Source organism: Antechinus flavipes, chromosome 1 (assembly GCF_016432865.1).
Source record: "Antechinus flavipes isolate AdamAnt ecotype Samford, QLD, Australia chromosome 1, AdamAnt_v2, whole genome shotgun sequence".
Taxonomy (NCBI): domain Eukaryota; kingdom Metazoa; phylum Chordata; class Mammalia; order Dasyuromorphia; family Dasyuridae; genus Antechinus; species Antechinus flavipes.
Window position 1 is genome coordinate 314,153,304 of NC_067398.1, and position 21,096 is coordinate 314,174,399.

The 21,096-nt window shown below is 31.9% G+C and overlaps 1 protein-coding gene across 4 annotated transcripts in view; it reads left to right on the forward strand.

Moving 5' to 3' along the window:
- The window catches only part of AGTPBP1 (ATP/GTP binding carboxypeptidase 1), a 207,131-nt gene that overhangs the window by 134,385 nt on the left and 51,650 nt on the right, over positions 1-21,096 (forward strand). For all 4 annotated transcript variants that reach the window (XM_051966097.1, XM_051966114.1, XM_051966091.1 and 1 more), the window contains 5 exons: positions 694-874; positions 2,231-2,360; positions 3,854-3,985; positions 6,966-7,142; positions 16,032-16,192. In XM_051966097.1, the coding sequence (XP_051822057.1) occupies positions 694-874; positions 2,231-2,360; positions 3,854-3,985; positions 6,966-7,142; positions 16,032-16,192 (781 nt within the window). The remainder of the gene's footprint in view (positions 1-693; positions 875-2,230; positions 2,361-3,853; positions 3,986-6,965; positions 7,143-16,031; positions 16,193-21,096) is intronic.

The window sequence follows — 21,096 nt, forward strand, 5'->3', positions numbered from 1 at the left end:
TTGCTGTGTTCCTTACTTTCTGTGTGATTTGGCAAAAGTCATTTACTCTCCTGATGCTTCAATTCCCTCATCTCTAAGATCAAGGATATGAATTTCAGGGTTTCTGATCCTATGATATGATCTATGATCACATGATAATACACACACACACACACACACACACACACACACACACTTTATTAGACTTCCTTGAAAATATTTTTACAAAGAGGAAAAAAATATATAAAAAGGTTCATTTATATGGTGACCTTGATATGAGTGAAAGTATGTAAGGATGAGCTAAGTTCTTGTATAGAACTGATTGCCAAAACAATGTAAAAGTAGGGTTGTTTGGAAATTATTTCAAAATATGATAGATTTTTAACCTTAATGCCTATAAAACGAATATAAATATATGCTTCCTTCTGATCCCTTTAGCTTTTTTGAAAATAATAAGAGGAAAAAACTATAACTATTCAGGTTCCTCCAACAATTGCTTATTTATAAGTATAAGATGGTATTACATATTCATTTCAAATATAATAAAATTAAGTCTAGTCATAAGTGAATTATTTAATCAGTAATGATCACTGTTTTATTATATCATCTAATATTTGGATCCATAATTAAGTAAATAAACTTCTAAAATCATTTAAAATAGTATTTTTATTTTAAACTTGTAACTTTTCATTTTAACATGAATTTTGTATTTAGGAAATCGCCCTTATATTTTCTTATCTGCTCGAGTACATCCTGGAGAAACTAATTCAAGCTGGGTTATGAAAGGAACTTTGGAATATCTCATGAGTAATAACCCTACTGCTCAGAGCTTGCGTGAATCTTATATTTTTAAAATTGTCCCTATGCTAAACCCAGATGGTGTCATTAATGGAAAGTAAGTTAAAACTACTACTACAAATATCTTACTGTTATGAATGATTTTTAAAGATTTATTGATAATGATATGTCAGTGATCAAGTTACTTTGGAAAACTGAAACACATCAGTTTTTGTCCCCAAATAAAGTAAATTTTCATAAAGAAATATTTAAGATTAATTTTAAATTAGTTATGTATTATTTTTTATGATTCTGATTGAAAAAATTATTCCTTTTGATTTTGATTATCAGATTTGAGATGCTGTATTCCTTGAATCAAGACAGTATATTGTGTAAACACAGCAAGATCATCCAGTGATCTAGTTTGACACTAGAATTCATCAAATAATTGGTTTATAGTATTATAATTTAGTATATAGTTTCCTATGTAGAGAGGCTCTTAAGCATTGTTTTTAGTGTTTTGGAGATGACACAATTTGTTGCTTTAGGGAAAATAAATCCAAATTTTTTCTCTTTTTAATTTAAAGAGAAGAATATTAGCATATCTCTAGTTATAGAATCTTCTGGAGATGGTTTCCATTGCCTTAGTCTACTAAGACTATTGCTTAGTAGATTAACTCTACTGCTAAATTATTTCTGATATAAAGAAATTGTAATTACTGAATTTTTTGATTTCAAATTTTAAAAGAGATCACTTTCTAAAAGGCAGGGGTTCTGAGAGATCATTTGCAGACAAAGTCATAAGAGTTTTTTCTAATTAATGAATTTGTTGCCACGAATCTTTCTCCATTTTTGTTTTGAAGTGAATTGGTAGGTTGGGGAGACCATGTTAATTATTTAATGTGGAAACAACTTGAATATTTTTCTTATTTTTTAGTGTCATGGAATGTGGGTGTATAATGCAGGTCTGCAGGGAGAAATAATTAGCCTATTAGTGAATAATAATCCTGTTTATACTTATCTACCTCTAATTATTTGTTTAACAACTCTGTCTTCTTTAATTATTTGTGCCCAATAGGAAATTGGAATAGCTATTATTTTTATATAGCATTTTACAGTCTTAAAAAATTATTTTGTATGTATCTTTTGATACTCATTCCAACTCTAAGGAGCAACAAGGTGGTACGTATTGGTCTTATTTGATAGAATAGGAGACAAAGGCTCAGAGCCCAAGAATCTAATTTAAATTTTAATCATGAGGTTATTTTGAATGCTGTTAGAACATACATTAATTTTTGAAAAACAAGAAAATTCTGACTTAACTCACTTTAGTGGCAGTTAGAATTTTATATATTCTAATTTAGACACCTATGCACATTTGAATATATATAAAATATAAAAATAACTTAAATGGATTGAGTGATGGTTTTGGTGACAAGTTGCTTTCTTTGTGTATATATTTGTGTTTGGGTAGCCACCGTTGTTCTTTAAGTGGAGAAGATTTGAACCGGCAGTGGCAAAGTCCAAACCCAGATTTGCATCCAACAATTTACCATGCTAAAGGTCTGCTTCAATATATGGCTGCAATTAAACGTTTACCTCTGGTAAGTGTCAGCTTTTGTTTTTAGGCTGCTTAGTCAAGGAGATGAATATATAAATCCATAGTAATATTTCAAAATCAAAGAACATTTATTAGGCATCTACTATGTGCAGGGAACTATGGTATGTCTTGGTCACATAAGGAAAAACATTAAAAAACACATCTAATAATTTCTAAGTTATTTTACTAATAAAGTGCTTAATAAAGGCTACATCATTTCTCCATAAGCAATGACTTAGAGATGATTTCATTATTTTTTAATAAACATGTTGACATCCCTAAATAATTAAAAAAAACCACCCAACACACTATATTATAGCTCTTTATAATTTATCTTCCTGAGCCTTACTTTGCTCATGAACAATTTGAATAGGATGGTTTTTAAGATCTCTTTTAGTTCTGTGATCCTACTATTTTAATCAGACTCTTAATTAGACAATTTCGCATTTCTGTAATTTCTTACAATTTTAATTCGAAAATAATGTTTGTGGGTTTTTAAATATTTACCTTTTGACAGATCTTTACTTTTTACTTCCATTTATTCTTCAGCTTTTACTTGTAGAAATTTTAATGACACTTATGAGTTGCTGTATTTCAGGGCATTTGATTCCCTGTTTAACCATCAGTGTTATAACTTAAGCATCATTTAAATTCTTAAAATCTTAAATTCCCCAGAAAATAGAATCATTATTACAGTTGTGTTAAGAAATCTCATGCACACAAATGAAGAAATTTTTGTTCAGTATTCAGTTTGTTAAAATTTCCAGAAGAGTTATAACCAGAGTAGTATATGTGTAATGTGAGATTATATATTGGACTGTTTGCTTGTGCATATATGTATCTATGTGTGTTGCCTATGTGTGATATATGTGTGTATGTGTGTGTGTGTGTGTGCGCGCGCGCATATGCCTATGTGTGTTGCTTTTCTTTCTTTTGAGCTCATCTGTCTTTTAAATTAAATATTTCCCGTTTGCTAAAAGTTTAGATTATTTAAGCTGCTTTTGGAAAAGATAAAAAAAACACATAAAGTATCCACCAAGTTGTAAGCCTGCTCTTTACTTTTTCATTATTAAAATGCTCATCTTATAATTTTTATAATTATTTTTCATAGCTGATTTCTGAAATTATTGACTAATTAATTAAAACTCCAGCAACTTTTTGAGGTAATAGTAGTTACATTTTATAAACCAAAATTGCAATAGAATTGAAAAGAGAAAATTATTAAATAGCTATATCACAGGTCAAAAAACTGAGCAGTAAAACCTGTGATTTGGGTTGCAGAATATTACCAGGTATCGACTTTACCAGAGGTTGTCTTTTTAACCTGTATGTTACTTCCTGAAATGTTTTACTTTGTGTTAAATTATAGCTCTAATGAGATTAAGAGGTTTAGAAATAGAATTCTAGAATAGGTGTGAAGATACTTATTATCTGTACTTTGATAATGTTTAAAACCTGAGCTTTAAAATATTCTGAATATTGTATTGTCACTTGTAGGTTTATTGTGATTATCATGGTCACTCTCGAAAGAAAAATGTATTTATGTATGGCTGCAGCATCAAGGAGACTGTGTGGCATACTAATGATAATGCTGCCTCTTGTGATGTGGTTGAAGATTTGGGATATAGGGTGAGTTCTGTAAAGTTGATGTATTCTCTGCTTTGCAGAAAAGCCTATAATTTCATTCTTTTTCTCTTCCCTTTCCTTCTTCCTTTTTCTTCAACTCCTCTGTCCCTTCCTCCTCTTTGCTCCTAGAACATGAACAAAAGAGATTCCTCATTTAAGGATCAAGTAATGTTATACATGTAAATAGCTACTCAATGAAAATTTTAAAAATAGATTAAAAAATGAAATAGAAGCTGTGGACTGCATGAAAATACAGATGTGACTTAGGATAACAGCATAAGACAAAAAATCCCTACTCTAAAAATGAGTGGTTATAATGTCCAGGCTAGCTTCCTCCTGAGGAGGGCCTCAGGATCAGTCAGAGTCAGGATCAGTCCGTGTCCTTGGTCTTGAGGAGGAGAAATGAAGGAAGCAGGCAAGTTGCCACGTGGCTTGTCTAAGAAGGATCCTGAACTCTGGAGTCTGGAGCCTGAAATCTTTCCTGTTGAGCTCGCTGTGGCAGGGAGACTGTGACTCTCTCCCTCAGCCCTCTAATCTTTCCCTGATTACCTCACCACAGCACATTCAGCAGGCACCAATAGTGAGGAGAGCCATCACATTATCATATCATCTAAGTTTCTGTTTATAGAACCATTATCTCTCATTGAGTAGGTAGTTAGCCTTAAGTACTCTGCTGTTCTGGATTCAAGTACACCTTTTCAGAGTTCCAGCACTCTAGAACTGGTCAACCCTGGTAAGGTGTACAAACTCTTATGTTCTAGATTTTCTTGATTAAATTAGATTTATATAAAGATATGCCATGGAGATATCTTCTCCTGGTCATGTTATTCCAGATCCATTGAATCTTAATTATGAAGATTTAAGAAGTTATGATTCCCCCTTAAGAGGACATTGTTGTCCAGGATTCCCAGAAAGAAATCTTTTATCTTCCTTGTTCCTCACTACTCTCCTGTCAATTTACCATATAATGTCTGTCTTCAGTCCTCTGAAAAAATAAAAAATTTATTTCTAGGGACAAATAAAGACACCATTCAGAAATTTAAAGGAATATCATTTATTAATTTGTAGAGCAGGGACAAGATAAATTCTTTTTGAATTTTGGAAATAACAAACCTGTTCTGTTCTGTATAATGTACTTCTGATTTTAGGTGTTTGAGAAAGTTTTAAGTTTCTAGTTTTCTATGCCTGAGGAAGTCATCAGGCTCCTATTAACATAGAGTGAGACTTTAGTGTTTTGTTATAGCCTCCTTCATATGTAATATGTAGTAGTTGCTTAATACGTTTTTATTAAATGAACTAGGTTTTTATGATCTCAGTCCTCAACCTGACATTGAGGATTTTCCATAATTTGGTTTCTGCCTACATTTCCAGTCTTGTTTCATATCGTTCCCTTTTTCTTCTCCATTCTAATCAAACTCACTTCTCTCTATATAGTAGGCCATCTCTTCTCTGTATTGTGCTGGAATACATTCCTTTCTCATTGCTGCTTTATAGAATTCTAAGTGTCCTTTAAATTAGGAGCATTTTAATCTAGAATGCACAGGCCCCTTTGTATGTATAGAACTTGGATGGCAAAAAATTACATCCTTATTTCAATATTTGCTTTGTAAAAACTATGTATTTTCCTTTGTTTACAAAAATTTCCTTTGTAAAGCTATGTATTTTATCTTAAGCATTTAAAACCATTATTTTGAGAAGGGACCCATAGACTTCTCCAGACTGTATAAGGTTCCTGTTATAAAAAAAAAAAAAAAAAAAGAAAAGTAAAGCAAAACTCATACATAAGACTTACATAAGGCTTTTCCTGACATCCCCTTTGGTCATTTGGTAGTGCTTTTGCCTTATTAAAATTAACTTGTGCATGCTTTTTATTTACATATATTTATATCATTTCTTACCAGTAGAATGTAAATGCTTTAAGGACAAAAACAATTTCATTTTTGCCTTTGAATCCCCAGTGACTACTAAAGTGTTTTATACACAGTAGGTGCTAAATAATTGTTTATTGAATTGAATCAAGTATATAATTGCTAAGAAGCATTGGGGAGAGATTTCTGAAAGGGGGAACTTATTAGTACTCTTCACCTATTCTAAGATACTGTTTTTCCATTAGCTCTGCTTTCCCTCTTTTCCCCAGCATTTTGTCTGTATGGATTAGCAATATATACATCAAGTTGTCTTCCACATTTTCATTCTCAACCTTTGCCAGGGCCTGTCCAGCAAATAGGACTCAAACAAAATGAAGAATCATGAGGAAATAAAAGTGACTTTCAAATAAATATTTAAAACCAGAAACTGAAATTCCCTCACTAGTAGAAGCTCTTGTACTGATTTCATTTACTTATTGTTGTTTAAGGGTGTTAAAGATGAAAAGTGAACTATAATATTAGTTTTTTGACTGATCTATTCTAAAAGTTGAACTTCATTTACTCTTTAATTTTTCTAAAATTGATAATGTTGAATTATTCTTTTTCTTATGTAGCAATATTATTTTGCTATGGCATCTGGTAAAACTTGAAAATTGCTTCTTATTTGTATAGTACTTTTATATATATTATTTAATGACAATTACCTTATTAACATCATCTCTGATATTGAAATTATAAACTGGTTTGAATTAGAAACTTTGTCTCTGGAATTCCTAAAATTGACATCACAGTGAGTCACCAGAACCACAATTTGAAAAGGAAGAAAGGGGAACATGGAAAGAGCTTTGGCCTCAGGACTTGACCTGCCATATGTATATAAACTCTGTGACCATGGGCAAAATGAGGATAATAATACCTTATATTTCCTATCTCATTGGAGTGTTAGGAGACAGGTATTTTATAGAGTGTTATATAAACTTAAGCTGTTATTGTTTGAACAGCTGCTGAATATTTTTTACAGAAAATCTAAAATTCTTAATGAGTTATGGGATATATAGGACCTATACCAATCATAATTTAATTTAATTTTGAAAAATACTAATTTTTTTTCTCAGACCTTGCCTAAGATATTGAGCCATATTGCCCCTGCATTCTGTATGAGCAGCTGCAGCTTTGTAGTGGAAAAGTCTAAACAATCTACGGCCCGTGTTGTTGTATGGAGGGAAATAGGAGTACAGAGAAGCTACACCATGGAGAGTACGTTGTGTGGCTGTGATCAAGGAAAATACAAGGTAAACTTTTCTGATGAAATCAAATGCTTCCTTATTGAAAGTTTTCTTTTTAAGATAGTAAAACAGTTGAAAAGACCATTCCTGTTTTAGAATGTTCTTTTTTTCTTTTTTAAACAAAAAATTTAAACACACACACACACACACACACACACACATTCAGATAAAGCTAATAAATCTGTAAATCTAGTTCTGCCTTTAGGATGACATTCTTGTGGTTACTTTGTAATTTCATTACTATCTTTGTTATTTTAACTTTGGTTTGGGGTTTTAAGACTAACTTCTAGTTGCTAATTAGTAATTTATGGTGAATATTCTTTTTTAAATAGAATTTTTTTTTTGTACAAGAGCAATTTTTTTCTTGCATTCCTTCTCTTTTCCCTCTCAGAGAACAATCTTTAAAATTTAAAAGACATTTTCTAAAAAAAAAAAAAAAAGGAGAGAGAGAGAGAGAGAGAGAGAGAGAGAGAGAGAGAAAAAAATCAGGAAAATTGACCAGTATATTGAAAAATCAGAAAATATATGCAATATTTCCCTCTTGTGTGCCCTCCTTTTTGCAAAGAAATGTGAGAAATAGTCTTCTTAGATCCCTTCTTTGGTACCATAGTGTTATTTTACAGATTTATTTTAGTTTGTTTTGTAATACTTGTTTTCTTCATTTACATTGTTGTAGTCACTGGGGGTTATTGTTTTCTTGACTCTGCTTACTTCAGTCTACACCACTTCATATTAGTCTTTCCCTGCTTCTCTCTTTTCGTCATTTTCATTATTTCTTACAGCACAGTAATACTCCATTGCATTCATGGTACCACGTTTTGTTTAATCATACTCAATTAATGGAAATATACTTTGTTTCCAATTCTTTGCTAATAGAAAAAAATTGATCCTGTAAATATTTTGGTATCTATGCAGCTTTTTTATCAGTGGCCTCCTTGGGGCACATGCTTAGCAAAGGAATCTATAAGTCTAACGATTTGAACAGTTTAGTCACTTTATTTGCTTAATTCCAAATGATTTTCTAGAATGTTCATGTTAATTCACAGTTCCCACTAACAATAAATTAGTGTGCTTCTTTTTCTACAAGGGTGGGTAATGTCCAATCTGCAGGCTGTTTTATAAGGCCTGTGAAATCATTTGGTCTGGTTCTGCCAAGTCAACTGTAGGCAATGATGTGTTGAAAGCTAGGTACAACAACCTCCTGCTGTTTGAGTTTTTAAGTTGATAATTTTGTATGGCCTTTGAATGATGTTATAAATATCCATATGGCTCTTGGCAGAAAAAAAAAAAAAAGGTTCCTCATCCCTTCTCTTGTCAGCATCAAATATTCTCATCTTCAGTCATCTTTGTCAGTTTGTCAGCTTTAGAGTTGCAGTGCATATATTTTAAAATTAGTGTTTTAAACATATTTCTCTTAATAATTTTTATATCTTTAATAATGCCAAACACCTATCTGAGAAAACTTGATAGTAATATTTCCTTCTTTTTTTTTTTTGTGGTATAAATTTAGAATTTGATATTTTGATATTTTAAATTTTTTATAGATTATGGCATAAAATTTTGATTAGGCTGTATTTGCCAGATTGATTTTGAGATAAGCAGTACATTTTCACTGAAAACCTTTTTTTAACTGTCTTCATACATTAGATGTAGAAAAAGAATTATGAATAGAATCCTAGTATTTTAGAATTGGAAGGCAACTTAGAAATCTAGTCCAATTCCTTCATCTTTTAGATGAAGAAATATGCTTATGAAAGAGGTAAGATAATTTCCTATGGTTTTATAATTCTTGTTGTACAAGTCTAAAAATGTGTTAATGAAGCCAAAATAGTCATTGTTAATCTGTGATAAACTGGAAAGCATGTGAAGATTTTTAAGTAAAATTCATATTTTCAGGGCTTGTTGGATGGAAACTTAGTGGAAAAATTGGGACTAGAATCTAAGACTTTTGACTCAATCAAGAATTTTTGCCATTCTATTACTTTGCCTCTAGGGTCTCTCTACTGTAATGTAAATATTAGTATTTATGGTAATATATATCTGTATGTACAGACAAAAATATGAATATAGTCATACACACACACACACACACACACACACACACACACATACTATCTTCACTAACTAAATACCTAGCTCTCAATGTATTTGTTGCATTAAGGGTTTATTTTTTGATGATAATAAAATGCTTACCACTATCATCACAGTCATCTTGCTTTGGTAATCCTGCCCATTGTGTATTTTCTGATTGCTATCATAATTTCCCATTTGAAGTAAGGACATTTAAAAGTAGAGATACTTAAGATACATGACAAAAGTAATTTTTAAAAGTTCAAAATCATATCAAATATATAAATATGAAAATTTTATAGGACATTTGATGAATAATTAGAAAACCTAGATATTTACATTCCTTGCTTTGTTTTTGAAAGATCATAGTATGTTGTAGAAATTATTTTGTTGACTCTTTTTCCACAGGGAAATGGGATAAAGATCTTCTATTAAAATAGTTTGTAAGCATAAGATAAAAGATTATTACTCATTGGTTAAGATTAAAAAAATAAAATTTTGTAGTACATAGCTAAAAATGTTAAGTATTGATGGAGCCCAACTGAATCTTAAACTATAATAAACTAGAAAGCATTCAAAGATTTTGTAATGAGACTCATGCTTTTTGGGCCAGTTGAAAGGAAATTTTAATTGACAGTATATTATGTTGAGCAAATTTTTTGTTGACAGTCTCTGGTTTTCCCAATTTGTAATATTCCTCTTTCTAGCTACCTCAAAATAATGTGGAAGGACTTTTTAGGCTATAGGTTTTGTGGAAATATGCTCTTTACAAATCATTTTTATCTGCACATAAGGAACATCTGCATTTGTAGGAGAAAAAGTGTCTGTTTTAAAATTGGTTCATATAGAAATAGGAAAAAGAGAGGTTGATTCTAGAGGTAAGAGTTTCAGTTTTTTTTGAAAAAATCTATATAATATAGGAGCTGTGATGCTTTTACTGGGAATCAAAAAAAGGTTATTTAAAATAAAAACGTACAATTTAATACCACTTTCTTTATGTTGTTATTTTTACTTTGAATAGTTCTACAATATTTAAATAACATAACTATTTCCCTTTTAGTTGTTTGGATTAGTATATTAAATTAGACTAAAAATCTTGTGAATAAAAGTATATGACTTAGTCTTTCAAATAATTAAAATATAAGTTTTTGATTAGAAATTTTTCTCTTTGTGATATAAATATATATGTGTGTGTGTATTTCTAACACATAAATGTATGAGAGGCTAATAAGGTTGTAAGATGTCATGCTTTTACCCTTGAGAATGTTTTTATTTTGCTTTTAAACAATAAAATGTACTTCATTTTTAATTAATATAACTTAATTCAAAAATAGACCATAGAATTTCTAAAACACATTTTAAGTTAAAATGGGATTAATAAAGACATTCAGAAAGATTTGTATAGGCCTTTTTGGTGATATTCAAAAGTTCTATTGAAAAACGATTGATTACAATAAAACGTGCTTTTTGTGGTAAGTAATATTCTGTGATTTATTTTCTTTTGTCCTGAATTAGTGCTGTGTCCCTTAGTAACATAGTGAGTCAGGCCAATATGAAGTTGTTTGAGAATTATTTCTCTCTAATTGGTGTCAGTTGACAAACACTTATTAAGCACCTCTAGTGTACCACACACTGTCTTAAGTTCTAGGGGGTACAAAGCAAAGGAAAAGACAGTCCTGCCCTTGAAGGGCTAATAGTCTAATAGAGAAGATATGCAAACAGCTCTGTAAAAACAAGCTATGTAAAAGATAAATAGGAAATAATCAACAGATAAAACACAGAAGAATTAAGAACAATTGGGAAAGGCTTCCAATAGAATATATGATTTTTAACTGGGATTTGAAGGAGACCTAGAGGCAAAGATGAAAAAGGAGAGCATTCTAGGAATCAGGGATAACCGGTAAAAATGCCCTAAGTCAGGTAGTAGAAGTATTGGAGGAAAGATGGGGTCATAACTGAGAAATGTCATAAAAGTAAAATCAACATTTGACTACAGATTGGAAATTGGGATGAAAGTGAAGTGTCAAAAATGATACCTATATTGTGAGTCTAGGAGGGTGGTGATGCTCTCAATAGTAATAGGGAAACTTGAACGGAGGAAAGGATTGGAGGAAAAAAGTTCAGTTTTGGACATATTGAGTTAAAGTTGTTACATATAGGGAATCTATCTACTTCAGGATGTCTAATAGGCAGATGTAAATAGAAGACTAGAGGTCAGCCATATGATTAGGTCTAGATAAGTAGATTTCAGAGTCATCAACATGGAGATGATAATTGAATCTATGGGAGCTGATGAGATCATTGAACAAAAATAGTATTTAGAGAAAAGAGAAGTTGGCTCATGACAAAGTGCTGTGCAACACCCAAAGTTATTGAACATGATCTGGATGAAAATTCAGCCAAGGAGAAGGCACAGTCAGATAGGTTGGAGAAAAACCAGAAGAGACTAGTGCCTGTGAAAGATTAGAAAAGAGATTATCGGGGAAGTAGTGATTGATAGTGTCAAAAGCTTTAAAGAGGTCAAGAAGAATGAGAATTGAGAAAAGGCCATTGGGTTTGGCAATTTAGAGAGAGCAGTTTTAGGCTGAATGATAAGGTCAGGAACCAGTGACAGTGAGATAAAAAGTGCATGCCTCTGTTACAGTTGATCTTCTCAAGGACTTTAGTCACAAGGGCCATGAGAGATACAGACTGACCAAGGGAAGTTTTTTTTTTTGAGAGTGAAGGAGAGATGAGTATGTTTGTAGGTAGTAGACAGAGATTGAAGCTAAATGAAAAAGTAGGAATAAAAGAGAAATTTGCTATAAGCAGTGAGATGCCACAGGATCCAAGAAGAACCAGCATTAAAGTCATGGCTTCATATGTCTTCTATCAAATGTATGAAATATACATTGGAACATATATATTTTCCATATAAGTAGGAAAGTTTAACTTTTCATTTCCCAAAGGCTTGGTAGAAAAGGATTTGTGACTGAAATTTAACTTGAGGATTCAAAGGAAATGGGATATATAAAGGTGAGGAGAGACAGAATTATTGTTCATTATAGAAAATCAAAAAACCTTGATTCTCCACATGATGAAAGGCATTTGAGTGAGGATTAATAAATCGAGAAAAGGAAAAATATGATACAGACTATTTGGATAGAATTGTGAAATATCATAACAAAGCAGTATTGAAGAGATCTCCATATATATATGGATACTCTGAAAAAAAGATAAATTTATGACTTGCCTTAATACATATCTTTGTGTCCCTCATCCTCAGAAAACCCTAGCTTCATTCTATATCCATATTTCCTTTCATGCCCTTCTATCTCCTTTATGCTTATTGTCTTCTTACTTCTCTGAAGTTTGACTTCTGATGATATTCATCTGGAATTGCTCTCTCCAAACTTAAGTGATCTCCTAATTGCCAAATCTAATTGCTTTTCTCAATCCTCATCGTTCTTAATTAATTTATAGTCTTTAACCCTGTTGACCACCTTCTCCTTAAAACATTGTTCTTTTTAGTTTTTTATTAATCTATTTTTTCCTGATTGTTATCCTATCTGTCTTATTTCCTGCTTCTTAAAATCCTTTCCTTACTTTTTCTCTAGATTGTGCTTTTTGATCATACCCAAAGCTCTGTCCCGGACCTCCTTTCTTCTCCCTCTATATAATATTTTCTTTGTTTGTCTCATAAGTCCCCATGGATTTAATTACCATCTCTATAGAGATCATTCTCAATTTTTTTTGTTCAGCCCTAAGCTCTCGTCTAACTTCCTTTTTCACTCCTCCAAAAACTCATTATACATCCCAAACTGGATGTTCCATGAACATCTTCAGCTCAATATATTCAAAACATTATTTTCACCCAATTTTCTCTGGTCTTTCCTATTAACTGTCAAGGATACTATAATACTCCTAGTTTCTCAGTCTCAAACCTAGTTGTCATTCTTCTGTTTCTCATTCTTTCTTATTCCCCAAATCTAATTTGTTGCAATTTATGTCAATTCTGCCTTTGTTACATCTCTGAAATACTACTTGTTTCCTCTTGACACCCTGGTGCAGACCCTCATCACATTACAGATGAACTGTAGCAATAATCTGGTTTGTCTTTCTGCCTCAAGTTTTTTCATACTTTAGTTTTTTCTATATTCATTTTGCCAAAGTGATCTTTCTGATTGACCATGTCACTCCATTACTCAATAAATAAACTCAATTCATCATTATCTCTGGGATTACATATAAAATTTGCTGTTTGACATTGAAAGCCTTTCACATTTCCCCTTCTTATATTTCTAGTACTCTTATACATTACTTCTCTCTGTGTATTCTACAATTCAATGATTGACCTTCTTGCTTTTCTTAACTTCAGAGTCTGGCTTTAATATTACTTGGTATCACTTAGTACTAATTACATCTTGGTCAAGGAGGATTTGTTACTCAAAGAATAAGAAGGAATATTACAATTTCATCTCTACCATGATTTCTCTCTCAAAAAATGAGTTTTTCCTCTGCTAACTTTCTTTTCAACTTTCATAGTTCACTTCTCTTTTGACTTCAGAATTCTTCCTATTTCAAATGACTCCAAACTGTCCATTTTGCTTTTTTTAAATTAAATTTTACTTGTTTCCAAATGAAGATCTTCCTGATTAACATTTCTATTTCTTAAACAGTACCAAATTGCTGTGATGATTTATCTTTTAGTATAGCTTCAGATCTAATACTGCTGGGTCTCCTTTCTTCCAATTTTTCCCATTAATTTCCTTGACATTTTTGACCCATTTTCTTCCAGATGAATTTTGCCATGATTTTTTTTTTTCTATTTTCTGCAGTAATCTTTTGGTAGTTTGGTATATGGCACTGAGTAAGTAAATTAATTAGATAACATTGTCATTTTTATTATTTTGACTTGACTTACATATAAATAATTAATATTTCTGCAGTTATTTATATCAGTCTTTATTTCTGTAAAGAATGTTGTGTAATTGTTTTCATTTGATTTCTGTGTGTATCTTAGTAATAGATGCCCATGTATTTCATATATATTTCATATATATATATACATGTATATATATATATATACATACACACACATATATATGTAGTTATTTCAAATGGAATTTTTTTCCTGAAGCATTTTGTTGATGATATACAGAAATCTTAGTAATTTGTATTTTATTTTACATCCTTCAACTTTGATAAAGTTGTTTCAATTAGTTTTTAGTTGACTCCAGGGTTCTCTAAATAAACCATCCTATTGTCTATAAAAATTTATCTATGAAAATTTGTTTCCTTTTTATCCATGCTTATTCCCTCAATTTCTTTTTCTTGTTTTATTGCTATAGCTAGTATTTCTAACACTATATTAAATAATAATAATGATAATAAGTTATCTTTGCTTTACCTCTGATCTTACTGGAATACCTCTAGCTTATCCCCATTACAAATAATGCTGACTTTTGATTTTAGATAAATACTGCTTAACATATTAAGTAAAGCTTTGTTTATTTCTATGCATTCTATCATTTTTAACAGGAATGGGTATTGCATTTTGTCAAAAGCTTTTTCTACATCCATTGATATAATCATGTGATTTAGAAAATTAATATGGTCAGTTACATTTATGCTTTTCATCATATTGAACCAGACTTGCATTCCTGGTATAAATCCAGCATGGTCATAGTGTAATATGTTGTTGTAATCTCTGTGCTAATATTTTAAATGTTTACATCAGTATTCATTAGTGTTTCAGATCAAGTTACAGGCTAGAACTGAAGTAGCTCTTGTAGTCAGAGACACACAGCTACTGTTTGCTTCTGAACTTGTTTATTTCTCAATACATATCCTGGTGCCCATAACTGTACTTTACCTTGGCATGCCATCCCTGTTTGCAAGTTTCCTTTTTAGTCTCACCTTGAATCTATAACCTACTGGTAAATGAGTAACAGAGCTGTCCAAATGGCACCTGTTACTGCATCCGACACAAAGTCGAGATCTCATCCTATGGGTCTGGAACTTCTTCCTGCCCCAGTACAAATCTTTTTTAGTTCTTGTTCTAAAATACTCTATGTAGTATGCCCTTTCTCAGACCTTACTCCCATTATCCACAGACTTCTCTGTCTCTATATGCTGACTTGGACTGGAAATAGGACTTATTGTGATTGAGTAATGATTGGAAATTCCAGGAAAAAAAATTAGCTACATTTTCTAGATTTGTGTAGAGGAATTGTATGAGGGAATTCATTGTACTTTCCCTACTATTCTGTGACTCCACTCTGGCTGATTTGTTTTTTTAAAGTCTGCCAGGAGCATAGCAGATAACTATAATTGCATCAAGTTTGGCTTGAGAAACTTAATTCACTCCTGTCCCCCCTCAAAAGAAGCAATGAAGTATAAACACTTCTTTACATTTCTGTTATACTTCCTTTATGATATCATTAAAACAAATCACAGGAGAAGAAATAATTATGAATAACCTTGTTCAAATTGATTGTTATGATAAATAAATTCATGGCTGTTGTCTTGAGAATCCTTTCCTGTGTTGCTATTATCATATTTCCATTAGTTTTGATCTAAATAACTCTTTTAAAAAGCTCATGCACAATAAATATCTAAAAATATCTTTAAAAAAAATTCTCAGAACAGATAGTTTCAGACACTGTACCTAAGCTCATCTTACAAGGTTATTAATATCTTAAATTCAATTCAAAACTTTGAGTTACATTTTAAAGCTGATTATGCAGTTCTTTTTATTTTCTGTACTAAATCAATATAACTTATGATTAACAGTCAGTAGCTATTACACTTTAACCTCATATGTGTTTTTATTTCATTTATTAGGGTTTACAGATTGGGACACGAGAATTGGAAGAGATGGGAGCAAAGTTTTGTGTTGGTTTATTCCGTTTGAAAAGACTAACATCACCATTAGAATACAATCTGCCTAACAGCCTTCTTGAGTTTGAAAATGACTTGATTGAATCTAGCTGCAAAGTAACAAGGTAGTGTAATCCTTTATTTTTTTTTTTTTTTCTTTAAGACTTAAACTTGTCAATATTTTTGTAGGGAAAAAGGAGGAAAATTTGAAAATCCTGAGTATTTTCAGGATATTTTAAAATTAGGGTGTGTTTCTAAGATCATATAGTAAAAATTCTTAATTTTTAGACTCTGTATTAAGGGCCACATTTTCATGAACCTTAGCTTTATATTTTTGAATATTATTTCCAGACAGAGCAACTAGAAATTAGTAGTGTATAATAATTCAGATAAAAAACAAATAACATGTAATGTTACTACAGTAATCTAACATTTGACTTGCTTTTTAAATCAGGAAGCTTATTCATTTATAGAAGGGAACTAACCTTTTATTTTTGGAAAGTTTATGTTAATGCAAATATAATAAGCCTTGATTAATATCTGACATTTATATGGTGCTTTTAAAGACTGCAGAATGTTTTACATATATTATATCTGGGCAGAGAACTGTGCTAAGAGAGGAGATAAAGAATTTAGATCAGATAAAACCTCTGTCCTTAAAGAACTTAAATTTCCCCAGAATTATAAAGTATCAATATTGATAACTATAATTCATATCACACAAACAGTTCACTAAGATAATAAAAACCAATAATTGTACACTATTTCAAAGTCCGATTTTTCTTGTGCAGCAAATAACTGTATGGACATGTATACATATATTGTATTTAACATATACTTTAACATATTTAACACGTATTGGTCTACCTGCCATCTGGGGAAGGAGATGGGGGGAAGATGGGGAAAAATTGGAACAAAAGGTTTTACAATTGTCAATGCTGAAAAATTACCCATGCATATATCTTGTAAATAAAAAGCTATAATTAAAAAAAGATATTAAAAACCAAGCAACTGTTTGAGATCTAAGGTCATTCATGGGGAGAGGGGGAATCAGAGAAGGTTTTATGTAGGTGATGGCATTTGAGTTGGGTTTTAGAAGATGGTTAAAAATTAGGTGAAGAAAGGTCTTTCTAGTCATAGGAGAAAGTGTGAGTAAAAGTGTGGAAGTATGAGAGCATAATTTGTTTGTGGAGGTAGAAAGCTTGTCTAAGTTATTAGTAGGAACACGTGTGTGGAGAAGAGTAAAATGAGAGAAGTCTGTAAGAGCTGGGTGGTGCTAGGTGGTAGAGGGTCTTGAATGCCAAGCAAAATAATGTGAACTTTACTCAAGAGGCAGTTGAGATTCATTGAAGATTTTTGAATATGAGTAAATCTAGGGATAGATTACATGTTTTCAAAGATTGGAGGGTTTTTAGGCTATTGCAGTAATTCAGAGAGAGGTAGTAATGAAGGCCTGCAGTAAGGTATATTGTGAATAAAATTTAAAGAACATGCTATCTACATATGAAACATGAGGCAAAGGGAATAGTGAAAAACTAAAATATTCCAAAAGCAGCTCCAGTAACTATGAGCATAGGAGAGTATAAAGGATGGCACCTCAAGCAGAAATGAGGAAGGTGGTGATTACCAACATCAAAAGATGAACAGTGGAGAAGTAGTATCAATATTGAGAAAGGATCAATTAAGAAGTCATCAATTAAGAACTCTGAAAACAGTTTTAGCCAGGTGATATAAGTGAAAGTCCAAACACAGAAGATTTGAATGGATAGTAAAAAAAAATGAAAACATTTTTTTAAAGGTGTTTAGCATGAAGAGGAGAAAAAAAGATGAGGTAGGAGCTGAGTGAATTAGGCCCACATATGGCTTTTTAGATTTTTAGAGATTTGAGTACCTTCATAGGCAGATGAGAATGAGTGAAGGTAAAAATGAACCAGAGGGATTGATGTCTTGATGGAGATGAGAAAGACTATAAGGAAGTAGTGGAATTAGACTTGTTCAACAAGAGGGATATCTCTCTCTTCTGTGACCAGTGGAACAGAAAGGATCATGCTGCTAAGGAGTTTTGAGGAATAGAATAGATCTAAGTGAGCTTATAATGGGTGATCTTGATCTTTTCTATGAAAAAGGAGACTGGGCCATCTGATAAAAAGTGTGCCCACGGTGTTGTGGGAATGGGAGTGGGTTGTGATGGAAGTGTAATTGTAAGAATAGAGGAGAAAAAGTTTGGAATAGTGATAGGAGGAAATAAGATTTTAAAACAATCAACAATAGTAGAATCAAATGTCTGTTGACATTCCAGATAAAATTTATATACTATGAGTTTGCAATGAATGAAATTTTTAAAAATTGCCAGTGTCACTTTGGCACAAATAAAAAAGTCAGAAAGTGGGAGTTATCTAGGGATAGTGAATTTGCAGGTTGGAAACAAGTGCTTTTAGAGTAATAGCTAATGAAATCTTAGAGAGAGAAACTTTGGGATCAAGACTGATTAAGAACGCAAGACAGAGTGCAAGAGATGGATCCGGAGACCATCGCTTTTAACCATGAGTGGGTTAAAAGATTGAACATTATGTTGAGGGTGAAAAACAGATGTAGTTTGAGAGTGAGCCAGAAAAATGGACAGATTGTTATTATAGTAGAATTTACAAGTTGTGAATCTTTGATAATATATGATTCTGAGAGAGGGTGATAATCTCACAGAGTATTGTCTTTTTGATGCTTGCTTATTGTAGCTTTCACCTAAATTCTGATATTCAGCTTTAAGTTTTGTTTTCCAAGTTTGGTCATATATAACTGTAATGAGAGTAATAGAAGGGATGGATTAAAGCTTTCTTAGGTTACAAAACTCAGCTATTCAGGTATAAAATAGGGGATGGACAACAATTCATTTGGAAAAAGGATCTGAGGGTTTTAGTTGACATTGTGTTACAGAAGCTGAAAAAGCCAATACAATCTCTGGCTGTATTAAGCAACAGGTTTTCTGGGATTGTGGATGTCATATTACTGCTCTACTTTGCTCTGGTTGGACTATATCTTGAGTGTTGTGTTCAATTCTGTGCATCAAATATGAGGAAGAATATTTTGATGATAAGCTGGAGAGGACCAGAAGAGGATTGTTCAGTTCAGCAGTCATTTATGAAGCATATATGTCAGCAGGTAGGCTACAAAGACAAAAATAATAGTAGTTTCTGACCTTGGGAATTTTACCTTGTATTTGACACCCCTCATCCCAAAACAAATATGCACATTTAGACCCAGAGCAGGATGGGAAGGGGCCTCAAGTCTTTGCCATGTCAGAATAAGTAAAGGAATTGGGAATGTTTAGCCTGGAGATGTGAAGACTTAGGAAGAATATAATAGCAGATTTCAAATAGTCAAAGGGGTATCACATAGAGAAAAGATTTGATTTTCTCCTTAGTCCTAGAAGGTAAAAACTAGGAGTAGTAGGTTGGAGCTGCAAAGAAACATTTTTTCTTTATGTAAAGAAAAATTTCTTGAAACAGAGCCATTTCAAAATGGAATAGGCTTTCTTGGGAAATAATACCTTATTGATGGCCTTCCCCCTTCCAACTCTTCTTTGCCATTCCCCCTTTTCATCCCATTTTTCTTTTCATTTTCTCCTTCTTTCCCTTTCTTTTCCATTCTTTTTCCTCTCTTCTTTTATCTTCTCCATTTTCTTCATTGCCTTTCCTCTTCCTCTTTCCTATTTTTATTTCCATCCTCTCCTTTCTCTTCTTTCTTTCCCTTATTCTCCCCTTCCTTTCTTTCCTTCTTTCTTTCCCCCTCTTTCCCTTTCCTCTTTTCTTTTACTCTTTACTATTTTCTTTTTCCCCTTCCCCTTCTACTTGTGAGATTAAGTCCACTAGAGGGTGATGTGATGACAGCCTTGAAAGTATTTAGAATGACACTGACTCTCATACAATGCACTTATAAATATCATTTACTAAATATTCAATTCTTTAGTGATAAAACAGTTATCAATATATATCAGGATGAATGTTATCTTAAAGAATATTTCTGCTGCAAAATAGTTAAAATAGTGCTTGAAAAGATTGTCAAGCACTTGTGGTGCTGTTCGGCATATATTAGTAATGCAGAGCCATGGATAAAAATGGCAAGGTTTTGGAATCTATAACATGTAGAAAATAATTTTGCTATGCTCCACATTTATGGCAAATAATAGTTATCAATATAAAATATATCATTTCATATTCTATCTAAGACAAGATATGGAAAGGATACAAAACAATATATTTTTTTAATTTTTTGGGGGGAGATAAGGGTAGGTAGTTGGGGTTAAGTGACTTTCTTGCAGTCACAGAGCTACTAAGTATCTGAGGACAAATTTGAACTCAAGTCTCCTGACTCCAAGGTTAGTGCTCTATTCATTGCAACTCCCAGCTATCTAGGATACAGAAATATATTAATAATAATTGCAGATTTAGGAAATAGGCTAGGTAAAAAATGTCTTAAGACATTGAGTGTTATTTTGCCTAAAGAATAAAATGGAGAGAGAGTCATTTAATAATAATGGTAAAAATTATGACAGAGTATTATATATATACACATACATATCCACATACACACATACATACATAAACACATATGTATGTGCGAGTATGTATAGTGATAATCCACTGAGGAAAGGATAAGATTGAAACAGTAAAAAGTAATTTTATATAACCTGATTGTCTTCTCTTCTGAGTCAAATAGAGGATTTGTGGGAGAGTGTTCTCCCTTTTTTCTTTTCTGATACCTATTTGCAATACTACCTTAGAAGAATTATATTTAATACTGTGAACATACCAGGATGAAGTCAAGATAGGTAATGTAAAGAGGTCCAGGTTTCTCTGTCCACAGCTTCTTTTGTGTCCATGTTAAGATATCCTTTCAAAGCTATGAAAGGATATTTTTCACTAATGATTGTAGAGACCATTGGATGATTCTTCATGGCAACTTTTTTTTACTCATTTAAAAAATTTAATGTTATTTTAGTTTTCCAAATACATGCAAAGATAGTTTTAACATT